The sequence below is a fragment of the Stegodyphus dumicola genome, chromosome X2, assembly GCF_044657685.1.
Source record: "Stegodyphus dumicola isolate Sdum_Otavi_A_Nest chromosome X2, ASM4465768v1".
Classification (NCBI taxonomy): Eukaryota; Metazoa; Arthropoda; class Arachnida; order Araneae; family Eresidae; genus Stegodyphus; species Stegodyphus dumicola.
This window is the reverse complement of record NC_140781.1, coordinates 5075868-5090430: the sequence shown is the minus strand read 5'-3', so window position 1 is coordinate 5090430 and position 14563 is coordinate 5075868. Positions and strand designations below refer to the sequence as shown.

At 32.5% G+C, this 14563-nt stretch overlaps 1 protein-coding gene across 8 annotated transcripts in view; it reads left to right on the top strand.

Moving 5' to 3' along the window:
- The window catches only part of Vps51 (vacuolar protein sorting 51), a 171901-nt gene that overhangs the window by 114574 nt on the left and 42764 nt on the right, over positions 1-14563 (top strand). For all 8 annotated transcript variants that reach the window (XR_015038908.1, XM_085809109.1, XM_085809107.1 and 5 more), the window contains exon 15: positions 5738-5785. Coding sequence is in view for 7 of the 8 variants with exons in the window: in XM_085809109.1 (XP_085665235.1) it covers positions 5738-5785 (48 nt within the window). In the remaining variant the exon portion in view is untranslated. The remainder of the gene's footprint in view (positions 1-5737; positions 5786-14563) is intronic.

Genomic DNA, 14563 nt, shown 5'->3' with positions numbered 1-14563 from the left:
CTTTTAATCAGCATTTTGTAACTGTCATGATAACTTTGCTATTCTGATTTTTGGCTTGAGCAGCAAGTACAGAAAATGTTTCTATTTACATCAGGTATATACCAAACATCTTTTAAGTAGATGTTTTGGATTTTTTTATTGAGAGTTGTCTTGACACACACAATACCTTTCTCAAAAGCAACTAAAATTTGCTTTTGAGCAACCTCGATACTATAAGGACTATGAAACTTCAAGAAATCAGTAAAATATGTTTAACAGTTCATGACATGTCTTGTAGCCCCCTGTCAATCACAGTTGATGTTAGATCACTCTCAGCTGCATAGGCTTTGTCGTCAATGCACATTAGTGTTACACTGCCTGTATTTTCATGAATGACTTTTGTTGACCTATTCTTCAATGGGCTTCCATCAGCAGTCCTGTTTACATTCTGTTACCCAGTGTCCATTTTGCTTGCAATAGTTGCAAATATCTTATTTTCTATATTTTCTTCTGATTTTACCTTTTGTATATTGCTTTTGTTTTTTAGATTTTGACATTACTAATGCCACTTGTTCACTTATATTGCATTTCTAATGACTTAAATTCTCTTTCATGAGAACAGAACTGTTATCTTGTCTCATCAACTGTTTTCTTGTCTTCACCCAGGAGTAACTATGATTTAAATGAATGGTATTGTTTGGGTAAAACATCTAAAATCTTGCAATTGAGTAGCATGTCAGGTAGTGTATTTTTCATTTTTCAAGTCCTGAATTCAACTCATTCCATAACTTTTTTTTTTTTATTTGGAAAGATGAGTTGTCATATCATTCTCTTTCCACAAACTACATTATTCGAAGTTCAGATTTTGAGTGTGAAGGTGCATTTGCCCCTCGCTCCCTATTTTTAACTTTGCTAATATTCTTGTCCTTTGTGTTACATGTTTGATCAGATAGCCTGGCTCAGTAAAAGTAGGCGGCCAGTGTAACTCTGATTAAAAATCTGATTATAACCACATTCAGTGCTGATAAGGACCACGTGTTTCTGAGACTCTTTCCCCTTTATTTTTCTTCTTTCTAGGTATTTCTTTCTCCTGATGAGGAGGGACCTTTAGCTGCCCTCGAAATCGATTGAATGTTTCAATATACTTACGCTAAGTACAAGGTTGTTTTTACGATTTTGATTCTACATGCATGTGTTATGATTTTCCGATTATGCTTCAGGTAACTTAATGTAATTCCAACCACACTTATCAAACAGTCTGAAATCTCATAATCTTTTGCAGACTTTTCTGCCATAGAATTTGTTAAAACCATCATAGCACTTAAATTTGTGTTTTGAAACATCTTAACAGCTTTATTAGATTTATCTTGTTCGGCAACCAAAACACATATTGGAAGATTTTCTGTTTTCACTAAAGTTCTTTCCTCAATTTCTAAAGTGCCAGGATGATAGCTTAAAATAAATCTTATCCTATATTTCTATACAAGCCAATTGCTTTCACGTACTAAAGGCTTTACTTGGATCTTAGATAATTCCATCTTTTCACTTTTAAACCACTTTTGATTGCTAATATGAAAACAAAACACATTCTAGATTAGGCTTAATGAATTTTATTCTACTCTTATCACTTCAAAACACTTGACACAGTATGAGAGCTTGCTGGGAAAAAGTGTTTCTAGAACTAAAACAAATAGAGCAAAAATATGAAGATTTTAATTGGAATTACTAACTAATGTAGAACTACATCATCAACTCATGCAGTGCAAGCTCCTGATGACAACAATACTCACTGTTGCTAGAACTTATTAGCTAAATTACATATTAAAATTATTACTTGATTTCTTTCTTTTTTAACATATTTTAACAGTAGAAAGGTAAAGCGCATAATCATTGGGCATTGACAAGTTAATTAAAAGGTTTGCTGCTAAAAAAGCAGCGAATGTGATCATTTAAGAAATGTAAGAATTAGTTATCTAAAAGAAGAAAAAGGGGGATATGTATTATGTAATTTAAGTTAAAAGACTATGTGAGAAGGGATAAAGGTTAAGTTTAAAAATAAATTAGATTAACTACTCAAGTAAATGTGTGGAGTATAGTGTTTAATGTAAAACAAAAGGGCATAGCAAATATAAAAATAATGTATTAAGGTAAGCTTTATTTTTATAAATTTTAATATCGTCCACGAAGAAATTTTTAAATGTTTTATGATTTTAAATTTGCTAAAAATATGCTAGGTTTTTATAATTTATAATTTTGAGTTTTACTTAATATTCTAAAAGCGATACGTTATAGTTTTTAAATACATTTTTATTCTGCTGTTTCAAAAACTGTTAAAGCAAAAATATTACATAAGTATTAATAAACTTTAAAAACAAATAGTGATAATAATTTATGTAACAACCTGATAATGATGCAGAAAGTATAAAAGAGATCCTGCTGTGGGAGTCTCCAATCTTCCAACTTGACGGAGTCTCCACCCCCACAATTTCTTAAAGTGGCTCTCAATCTAAGCTGTTATTCCCTTGGTATTTAATAGTCTGCCACACAAAGATTTGTTTCTGAAGTTATTATTTCATTAGTCCTTCATCTTTTATAAAGATAGAAGAGCTGCAATGAAGCTTATGTTAAAATAAGGTATCAATTAAATATAATTTATATATAAAAAAAGTAGTTTTATTTAGGCTTAAACTGAAGTTGGCATCTGGCATTCTTGTTTACATGTAGGCTTTCCTTTACAAGGCTGCACAGCCTGATGCCAGTTTAAGGAGAAGGGGGTAGGGAAAGGGGCGAGAAAGGGAAAAAAACTGTTTCGGGACCTCTGACCTCCCTCCCCACTCGTGCTCCGTTTGTTTTGTTTTTAAGGCAATTCCCTGCTCCCAGTTCTATGGTGATAACGAATCAAACAAAAGAACTTTTAGCTTGCACGCCGTATATTGGGTGCCCAAACAGAGAAAGAAATAAAATTCATTCTCCTGATTATAATATTCTTAAGAACTAAGCAATGGAAATAACTTAAAAATCAAAGCAAAAGCATTTTTCTAAATAACAACACAAATAAATTTAACAGTCAATGAACAATGGTTTCTTAAGTAATCAGAATGCTGAAATAAATCCACCATGCAAAATGAAAATTTCACTGAAAAGCATTCTTCAATTAAAATGTTCACAATTAAGCAGAACAAAAAATTTTAATCAATTGCCAGCTTAAAACATTTAGTACAAAAGCGATAACGGTTTAAACGTGAGGAATCTCTTAAGAATGGATATGCACAAATTAATTTAAGAATAGAAACATAAATTAGAATTAATAAAAAAGAAATGGATATTTAAATAGTTGAAAATAAGCAATATAGTTTTAAAATTTTCTTTAAAGCTAAGATACATTATTAAAAAGACTGAATCGAATACAGCCTGTAACTTACAAAGCCAATAGACGGTAAAGTTGTTATGATGTCAGAGGTCATGCGAGCATGCATAACTGTGACGTCACAAAAAAATCACATGATCTCTGACATCATTTGCTATTTTTTGCTACTTTATGAGTCTACTTTTGCTGCTTTAGTTGAAAAATTTTTGGCAACACTGTTAAGCAGTAGGAAAGTTAAATATTTGAGCTGTTTGTGAGAACATGATTCCGAAAAATTGAAGATTCTCTTTATTATGTGCAAAGTTTCATGCTAAATATAGTAAACTTAAAATGATAGAAAGAATAAAAAATTTTAATAACTGTTCATGATTTATTTATGAATACAAAATAAGTGACAATAATGCATGTATAATTACTCAGGAGTTTCTAATAATATTCAAATAAATTTTAGTGTAAAAATTAAGAATATGCATTAGAAACAGTCTTTTAAATTATACTAATTTTTGAATTTATGTCTCACAAAGTAAATTTTTCTCAGGACTTTTAAAAGGCTAGAACACTTGTTAAAATATGTTTGCAAGTGTATATACTAATTACATATGTCAGTATGCAATCATAAAAGAAAATAGTATTGGTTTAGATAGTTCATTTTAAGATTATCAGTAAAGATACATAGGTTATTCAGAAAGTAAGGTCTGATTTCTTATAAAACATTAACCATCACAGATTTTCTTTCAAAAACTTTATTTTATTTAATTCCTTACGTAATTCCCATATTTGTTTAAACATTTGTCATAACATACCAAAAGCATTTTTATGCCTAAGTCGTAGATGTCTGCCACGTGTGAGGATAACCAGTCTTGAACTGCTTCCTTCACTTTGTCGTCTGTGTCAAAGTTACTACTGAGAAACTCCTCCTCTAGGTAGTGGAAAAAGTGAAAAATTACTCGGTGCCAAGTCTGGACTGTATGATGGATGGTCAATCTGTTCCCATCCAAAAGATCTGATCAGATTTTGTGTGTGAATGGGAGAATGGGATCTGGCATTGTCATGCAGCCACAAAACTTCAGACATCAGAAGGCCATGTTGCTTATTCTATATTGTTCGTCCAAGTATATTCTGGGTATCACAGTCAGCGGCTGTATTTATTGTTGTTCCTTGCTGCATAAACTCGACTAACAAGACTTCATGACTATCCCAAAACACGATTGCCATAACCTTGCGTGCTGAGATTGTTTGACCTTTACTCTGACTGGTGATGCCATTCCATTAACTGACGTATAGATTCTGGGGTCATATGAGAAAGCCATATCTCGTCCCACGTGACAGTCCACTCTAAAAAGTCATCACCTTCCTTATGATATTGGTCTAAAATATCAATAGCATAAGCCATACTTTTCATTTGGTGTTCCTCAGTAAGCAGCCTGGGACCCCAGTGTGTGAACAATTTGTGAAATTTCAACTTTTCAGAGACTACTTTGTGCAAAGTTGTTCTACCCACATTTTGAAATTCCAATGCTAAAACTGAAATTGGGAATTCAATGTCTCCACGAATCTTTATGTCCATGGCATTGATCAAATCTTCTGTGGTCACAAATGCTCGGTCTGATTGCTGTTCATCATGGGCATTTTCCCGTCGATCCTTGAAATCTGTCATCCACTTTGCTGGCACGCATCGTACTGGGGGCCATACATGTCATGTCAATGAATTTCTGCTGCTGAAATGTACCTCGCTGTCAAAAACCAAATCACTGACCATATTTTGCAGTTGGTGGGTGGGCTGATCAATTGTTTAAAACATTTTGAACTGATACTGTACAAAGCACATTGCAGTAATACCAGTGTAAATGCTGATGTTTGATAAGCAAGGAGTTGGTATGCATGTGTTTTTCAGTGTTCATGCTACGTTCGATTAGCTGTGGCAATTTGAGCCTTAGTTTCTGAATAACCCTCTTAAATCTATTTCATAAATTGCTTGCAAAATTATCTATGTTCCTTAAAAGTAACTAGAAATGATAGGCTGATTGACAATAAAAGGAAAAGGAACAGAGGAAATCATTGAGATTCTAAAGTGTGTGCTCTGAGGATTTGCTGATTATTCTTTGCAATGATAAATAAGAACATTTGTGCGCAAATTGCAGTATCTTTGAAAAGCTAGTTGAGGAACTCTTCATCAAATTGTAGAATACAGGGAGGTATTTAAAGTTTGCTAACCCCTACTTATTAAAGGTGTTAGAACAATCACAAGATTAAGTTTAATATTTTGTTAGTAGTGATTGCCACATGGCATGGAGAAAACTGAAAATGGCCATTGATATAATAGTTTATGTATGTGTCTGTATGTTGTTATTTAATCGTATTTCTTATATAGCTTTGCTTTTTATTATATAGAATCTTTTGGATCACTTCGTGAAAGTACAAGGCTTAAACATATCACAGGTATGCTTTTATGTTTCTTAATTCATTTTGCCGATTTTTTTATTTGTAGCTAATTTTTTAACTGATTGCTTAAACTTGATTTTTTTTTAACTGTTGTGTTAGCATACAAGGTGCAACTATAAAATAACCAGTCAGTTTCTTATAAATAAGCAAAAGATTACTAACCTTCAAATTTCTGTGTCTTTAATGCTTAATTATTTTCCAAGACACTGTATTTAATTATATGCTACTTTATTATATACAAAATGCATCATCACTCATATACACACATATAACTACAACTATGGACATTCCAGTCTCATTTCTGGTTTCCAATAACTTCGCATGCTTGCGATGCTTGGCGCTGCACCAGCTTTAAGCTTGATTATGATTAATTCTTGATACACCAAATCCCTTCCCCTTTATCACAAGTTCAGTATACCTGGAGGTCATTGCATTCTAGTGGACCAACACAAAGGTTGTGGCACAGCTGGTTTCTTTGCTAACCTGGTTGTATCAGCAACAGATCTGGTGGATGGAACATCTGGTAAAAAACCTTGGGCTAGGAAGATGACACAGACTCATCTACCTGGTTTCTATTATCTTTGGATGGTTCTGGAACTCCACTCTTATCAGGCTGTTTGGGAATCATGAGAGTTGGAGGTGGACATACGCAGCCATCATCAATTATGGTTCCTCCATCACGCATCTGATCGACATGTCTCCACCATAGCTGTCCATCTACATGGCAATAATTTCTTATTGCCACTTTATCGCCAAATCCTCTGTCTCTGCAAACTCATAATTTTTCTTTGGAACTTTGTCTTCCATCTTTCTTTTAAGATCTGGTCTCAACAAATCTAATCTTGTTCGAATTTTCCTCTTCAAAGTTAGCATTGCAGGGCTCTGTAGAGTAGTTAAATTCAGAGCTTTTCTATATTGCATTAAAAATGTACTGAATTTTTGTCTGAGTTCCTGCATAATTTTGCATGGTTCTTAAAGATTGCTTTGCTGTAAACACATACCATTCAGCCTACCCATTATGAAATGGTTTAAATGGTGCTGCAGTTTTGTGTTTGATTCCATTTCTCTGTAGATCTATCTTAAACTCATGTGAAATGAACTGTGGCCCGTTATCATTTACTAACAATATTGGTAATCCAAATCATGCAAAAAGTCCCCTAAACATTCTATTGTTTTGAAAGTTGAGCTTGATTTCATTGGATAGGTTTCTAGCCATTTCAAGTGAGCATCAATGATTATCAAAAACATATGCTCCAAAATCAGTCCTGCATAATCAATGTGAATACATACCATTGGAGCGCTCAGTTGTTTCCAATGATGAACCTTTACCTTCGGAGGAACTAGTTTATGTTTTGCACATTCAAAACAGTTTTTGGAAGTATTTTTGATATCTTTATTTATAACATTCCAAAACACGTAAGATCTAGCTTTTGTTTCATCTTTACAGTCATTAAGTGTGCGTGGTGCAACTCTTTTAAAACATTTTCATGGTATCATTTTGGAATACAAACACGCTGGCCATACATTATACTGCCATGTTGGAGACTACACTCCATCCCCCTTCCTTTCAATTCACCACTGCTTTGAAGTATTCATAACAGAGGGCTGAGTTCTGCATCTATTTCAGTTTCTTTAGCCAAATCTCTGGCAGTAATTGGAAGAATTTCCAATCTGCTGCAATTGAAAAATAGTTACATCATCCTGAATAGACAATTGCAGTGAGTTCATTGGCAATTGTAGCCAGCATTACCATACTCATTTATTTGATGGTAAATAATGTTGAATTGGAATGACTGTAAAACTGATGCATAATGCAAGAATCTCGTTGCTGCCAAAGCTGGCATGTCTTTCTTTGAACCGAAAATTGCAACAAAAGGTTTATGATCTCTAGTTAACGTAAAGTCCTTACCTTTTAAGTACAGAAAAAATTTTGTAATTCCCCAGATGATTGGCAAGACTTCTTTATCTGTTTGAGAATACTTTTTCCCTGTTTAAGTCGAGGTTCTAGAAGCATATGCATTTGGCCTTTCTGGTCCATCAGGAAGTTTGTGGGAAAGTACCACATCTAACCCCCACTAGTCTTAGTGCTTTTGCAATCACTGATATTTTTCATCAGTTTTATGTAAACCATTAGTATCAATTTTATGACCTTATATTTGTATTTCGTCCTGAAAAATTTTACTTTTTTCCAAATTTAATTTTAGTCCATGAGTTTTTACATTTCTCAAAGAAATTTTTTAAAGTATTTAAATGTGCAACAGCATCAGACTCTCTTATTCGCACGTCATCCATGAAGACTACACCCTTCCATTCCTTAGAATATGTAACCTTGCCAGGTTGCCAGCGCTGCATTTAGCCCAAACATTAATTTCTTATGCTTATGCAATCTCTTCATGTTTATTGTTAGCAATTTTTTAGTCTCAGGGTGTACTTTTATTTGTAGATAAGCGTGTTTAAAATCAATTTTGGGAAAATGCTTTTCCCTGCTCAAACATGAGAATATTTTATCAATGGTTGGCAGATGGTCTTGATGCATAACAATATTTGGGTTTACTGAATAGTCAGCATGTAGTCGTATAGAGCCGTCCGGCATAACTATTGGCACTACCAGAGTTGCCCATTCTGATGTTTCAAACTTTTCGATTATACCCTCCTTTTCCAAGTGATCAATTTCTTCATCTATCCAGCCTTTTAATGCAAATGGTTCTTGCCTAGCCATGCAAAATTTTGGTGAAACATTGGCTTTAATTCAAGTTGAACCTCATAATTTTTTGCCCCCTAATTTTCCGTCAGAAATCTCTTTTTATTATTCCAATAATTTATTTAAACTACTCTTTTGAGAGACAAAAATTGACTTTGTTGAGGTCCAATCTAAATTTATTTAAAAAAAAACATTTACGACCAAATATTGTATCAAGGTTTTCTTTAACAATGTAAAGATTTAAGATTTTATTTTGACCTTTGTATTCTACATTAACTGTAGCAAATCCTAAAGGTATCAGATTTTCTCTGTTATACATTTTAAATACCAGACTTGTATTTTGAATTTTCTTTTTTGAAATTTGCAGGAAATTTTTTAAACTCGTTACGGATACTGCACCATTCTGTATCCAATTCCATAGCTACCCGTTTTCCTTCTATGTTCATTTGGTCCAATATGATCAGTTTTCTATTTTTCATCTCGCTGGAATTTATGCTGTTCATAGGAACTTTGTTTTCATTTCTTACATCTAACTTTGTTTTGCTTTGATTCTTTCAGCCATTTTAGGATTATCCCCTTGAGGACCAGCGTGTGGAGAATGAAGCACAGCCATGTGGCCAAACCCCCTGAAATGGAGCGCCGCTACCGGCCCACACATTTTCAGTAGTTAAACCTACTTTTACAAACAAATTCATACAAAATCACCGTTTTAATATAATGACCTCAATTTTTTAGTTCCGTACATAATATACTAATTATTGACATGCATTAATATAAAGAATATTACATTAATAGAAATAAATAAAATGTGCAAAATACTAAAATGATAACTAAGCATGAAAACAAATAGTTTACATATAAAAACAAAATTACAAATGCAAAATGTAAAAGAAAAGTAAGCAATAATTATCTGTAGGTAATTAAATTCCAATTTAACAATTCTGCTGTGTGTGGAATAATTCAAAAGAGAATTGGCACATAGGACAATGGCTGCTTTTTTCGCCAAGCATGTAATATGCATCACTCATCAGGAAAGCTGATATCTTTCCCCTTCTGTAACAATGCTGTAAAGTTGCTCTTAATTAGCCAAGAAAGTCTATGTTAAGTTTTGAAATAAATATAAAAAAGTACAACCAGTATGAGTTTTTCCATCGTGGAAGTTCCACGGCATTACACATGCTGTAGTCAGCTAGATGCGTTTTCCCACAGTCTAGCAAATAAAATGGAAAAAGAAAACATTGAGCTGGATGCATTTCCCCACATTCTAATAACTCAAAATGCAGAGAATAAAAGCAAGGAAATCAAAAATAAATAAATAAATAAATAAATAAATAAAAATAAAAAAAATCCTAGCAAAATAAACAAACAAACCAGTATTCCTTTAACTTAAAAAGTTGCGAGTTCGAATTTGTTTACAGCAATAAATCTGTCAAAACCAGAAGCACAGAACAGAAACTGGTGCTCATGCATGAAGGTCAAAAGCCACATTACTGAACTGATGTAAAAACCATTACCATTTAGCACCATCTACTGGCATTTAAAAATTCAAATAAATCGTTCCGTTTTCAAGCAACATATACACGACGCTGGGCTGCAGAGTTTGATTGGAGCTCTTCTCTTATACATGATGCTAGGCTGGTAAGAGTGGAATCATTGCATTGCATATATGGAACACTGCTCCTGAACAGGTTAAAGCATGCTCTTTCAATGTGCCCAATTTGCTTGCAAAATCTGCTGATACTTGTCTTAAATTTACAAGAATTTCTATCATGGTCAGTCCCTGTACATCACAAAGACATTTTGCCTTTAGCACTCTTAGCTGAGAAGTTTTGTTTTTCAAACTTTTGTTTTTGAGCGACCGACTTAGATTTATCTTTATTCCTGGCATTAAATTCCTTAATTTCTACTGGTTTCCCAATTATTTTGTTTGAACCTTTTAAAGCTTTTCCCATTGCCAGAGCTATTTTTAGTGTCATATAAAATGATATAATCTTGCTCAAAAATTCTATCCAGTATAGCCCTATCTCAATACACAAATGCATCCCACAACATCACATTTAGCATGTTCTAATCATAAGCACATGGTATGGCAAGTGACCTTGACCGTCTGACCCTATGAAAACAAGGCCTCAACACTGCAATAGTGACGTCACTAGTAGTGGGTAAAGGAATAAATGGGCTTGCAACTTCTAGGCAGCGTAAAATTTCTTCGAAAATTAGAAATTTCATTTTTTATTCCCCAAAATAAAAAATAACGCAAGTAGATAAAATACGTAAAAAATTTTTTAATTCAGGTAAATTTTGCTGTATGCATGAGCATTTCAAAGGCATTTAAAGGACTGACACATTATGGTTTTCATACATTTTTGCGATGTCAGCCAACAAATTAATTTTGTGTATACTGTAAGAACAGCAATATGTATACTATTTTCCCTCTGAATGACAAGAAGCAACTTTGTTTATATTAGTGCCGTAACGAAGTTCGTTTGCTGTATGTTTAAAATCTGTGGTTATATCTAAATCAAAACATGCATTAGTTGAAACAAACTTATGTCCTTCGACATATAATCATAACAAGAAAAAAACTGCAAGCAATAAATCATTTAAAGGAAGTGTTACATTATAGTGGTGATGACATGGAAGCTATTTAATTAGCTGTATTTTGACTGACTAAAATTTACGCATTTTCTTATATGAAATATTATACATAATAACAAAAATATATTTTAATGGTTTAATTACAACATTTTTCTTAAATACACTGCTGGCCACTCAAATTGCAACACCAAGAAAGATGAGATATCATAAAAAAAAATTATTTAGTAGATAACATGTTGACCAAGTATCAAATGATTAAATTTATACACTTCTGTGAAGTGTGGTTCCTTTCAGATTCAGTAGCTAGAGTAGCCGCCATTGTTGGAAATCACCACTGCCACACGCCTCGGCATTGATTCAAAGAGACTTTGGATGTGTTCTTGGGGTACAGCAGACCAAGCAGCTTCCACACGTTGCCAAAGTTGATCTAGTGTGGCAATTTGGGATGTAATCTGGGTCAATCGTTCAGCAACCATGGACCACATGTTTTCTATTGGCGAAAGATCTGGAGAGCGAGCCGGCTAGGGAAGCAATTCAATCTGGCGATTGATGAAGAACCCTTAGACAATGCCTGCCACGTGTGGTTACGCATTATCCTTTTGAAATATGGCTATGGGCAAGCCCTGAATGTAAGGGAGGACAACTGGCTACAACACCTCGGAGATGTAGCGCTGGGTGTTTAAAGTACCGGCAATGCATATTAGAGGAGTGCATGAGTGATATCCAATACTGCACCATACCATAATACCCATTGCAGGACCAGTGTGGCGATCCGTCACTGCCATGCACACAATGTTCCTGTCATCACATGAAGTAGTGCACTGAGGTGGATGCGATCAAACACGTTCGTCCGTCGTATCCTCCTGCATCCAGTGGTCACATATCCGCATTACAGTTGTTTGGTTTCGAACAACATGACTACCGATTTCCCTGAAAGATAATCCACACTCTCGGTAGGCCACTGTCCTTCCTCTGTCGAACTTGGATACTCGATCAAACGATGCTCGCTGTTTACTACGAGTCATAATTGATCTTTTTTTTTTTTTAAAGAAACCATAAGAAAAACACAATTGCCGAACTTGAAATCCTCGAAAACTCCAAGTCTTAAATAGCGCTTTGAAGTTTCGCCACAGGCGCATGTGATATGAGTCTGTGTTGAAATTCTAATCATTTGCATATCTCACCTCCGCTAATGCATGTAAATTTCATGTTATTTGCATGCTTCTTTTAGGGTGTTGCATTTACAGTGGCCAGCAGTGTATTAAAACATATTCAAATCACTGTCATAATCAAAATTAGAAGATGTATAAAATTTAATAAATATAAGTTTTGATATATATTTACACTTACTTAATATTTTATTTACATTGCCATATGGAATAACTAAAGTAACAAGTTTTTGGGCATGTGAATTTAAGGTAAAAATAGATTAGCAATATAATAATAAATGATGTATTGTGAATAATGTTTCCGTGCAGCATTTGATACTTTTGAAACCAATTAAACAAAAACTGAATTCAGCAAAAGCTAATAGGTGAAGTAGTGGTATATCATAATGAATAAGGATGCATAAATTATATTCTACCATATAAGTGTAAGTTACATGAGATTAACAATATTTGAAATATAATAGAAGGAACAATATTTGAAATATAATAGAAGGTGATGCATTTTGTGTTATGTTTATTTACATAGCATACCATATAAAATTAATTGTATTGATTTCAGAAAGAACTAATAAATAAAATAATAATGTGAAAGCATTTATAAGTTTTTGTCTAGCATATGAAATGTAATGGTGACATTCATGAACTATATTTGTCTACAGAATATGACACAACATATAAAATTAATTCTGTTAAAACCAAATGAGCAAAAATAAGAGAACCTAGGAAAAGCTAATGTGTAATGTAATGATATACTACAATATGAAAGCATTTATAAGTGAGTTTTCAAGTATGCAACTAGGAGAAATTCCTTATATTCAATTTCCATGCGTTTATGATCCTTGAAAATTTGGGGTATTTAAAATGTCCCTTGCATTTTAATTTGTATCAAATTGTTTCCACATTAAATTTATAAGGTTCTAATACTGTTCATAAGAGATTTGTTAATGCATTTTAGCATTGATAAATGTTTACAGGAATTATTAGGCTTTTCATAAAATAATTTAAAATGGTGAGAAACATTTTGTGCATTGTTCATACATATGGAACATAACGTATAAAACTGATTCGACTGAAAGCAGTAAAATTGATTGTTTTGAAACCAGCTGAACAAAAATTGAACTGAGAGAAAGCTAATCAATGTATTAATTATATATTTCAATGCAAAAGTATTTTTAAAATATTTTTTTAAGCATTTAAGGTTTTTAAAGGTTATATGTATTTAAAATGTCTCTGAATTTTAATTTTTATCACTTTGTTTTCACACTAAATTTATATGATTCTGATACTATTTAAGACATTTGCTGAAGTTTCTTCTAATGAATTACTATAAATTTACTTTTCAATTTAAACTGCCTTTAAATTATTTGCAGTATTTGTTGGAATGATAAGCAAATCTATAGCACAGAAAATATTCTATGATTCATAAAAAAAAAGCTTATTTACATAACTTAATACTTAAATATCTGTTTCCATTGAAGCATTATGTATTCAAAACATTGCAGGTTTTCAGCATAATTATTAGTAACTAGCCATAAATATAAGTAATGCAGTTTTGAACTTTGAATATTAGACTCAAGTTCAGTTCATAATTAAGTCAAGCATGGAAAAAATCTGATCATACAATAAAAAAGTTACTTCAAAATTACTTTCAAATTGTTAAATGTTTCAGAATCATATAAAATGCCTTTAATTTATAATCTATGTAGCTTGATATTAAAAAAATTAAAAAAACAATACACATAATTATCTTTAATAATATTTTATTTAATGCACTGCAGCTTTTCAGAACAATGAATAATAATTACACTTTATATGTATGTAATACAGATAATACAGTTTTCTACAGTCATTATTCCTCATACTTTATATGCAAAGAATAATGGCATAAAAAATGTCTTTCATTTATAAAATGTACAATCTACATACCTTGATACTTAAATATTTTAAAAACAATGCATACGGTTTCCTTTAATCATTCATTATACAAAATGATATAAATTTTCAGCAAATTGAACAGGAATTTTTATATGGGATGAAATTTAGAGATTCGGTAATAATCAATATCTGATTTGACAAAATGTTTTCCAAATCTAAAAAGGATGAAAAATTCAGTATTGACTGCCACTTTAGATTCATAAGAAAAATCTTACAAATAATTTAAATGTAAATTGAAAATACGGATTTCCATGCAATATGTTAGATTTCTATTCAGAAATAAATTTACGAACCTGGAAAATACTAGCTAGAATTCAGCTACCTATTATTTCAACACATATTCCAGTATATAGTACATATACTGAAATTCAG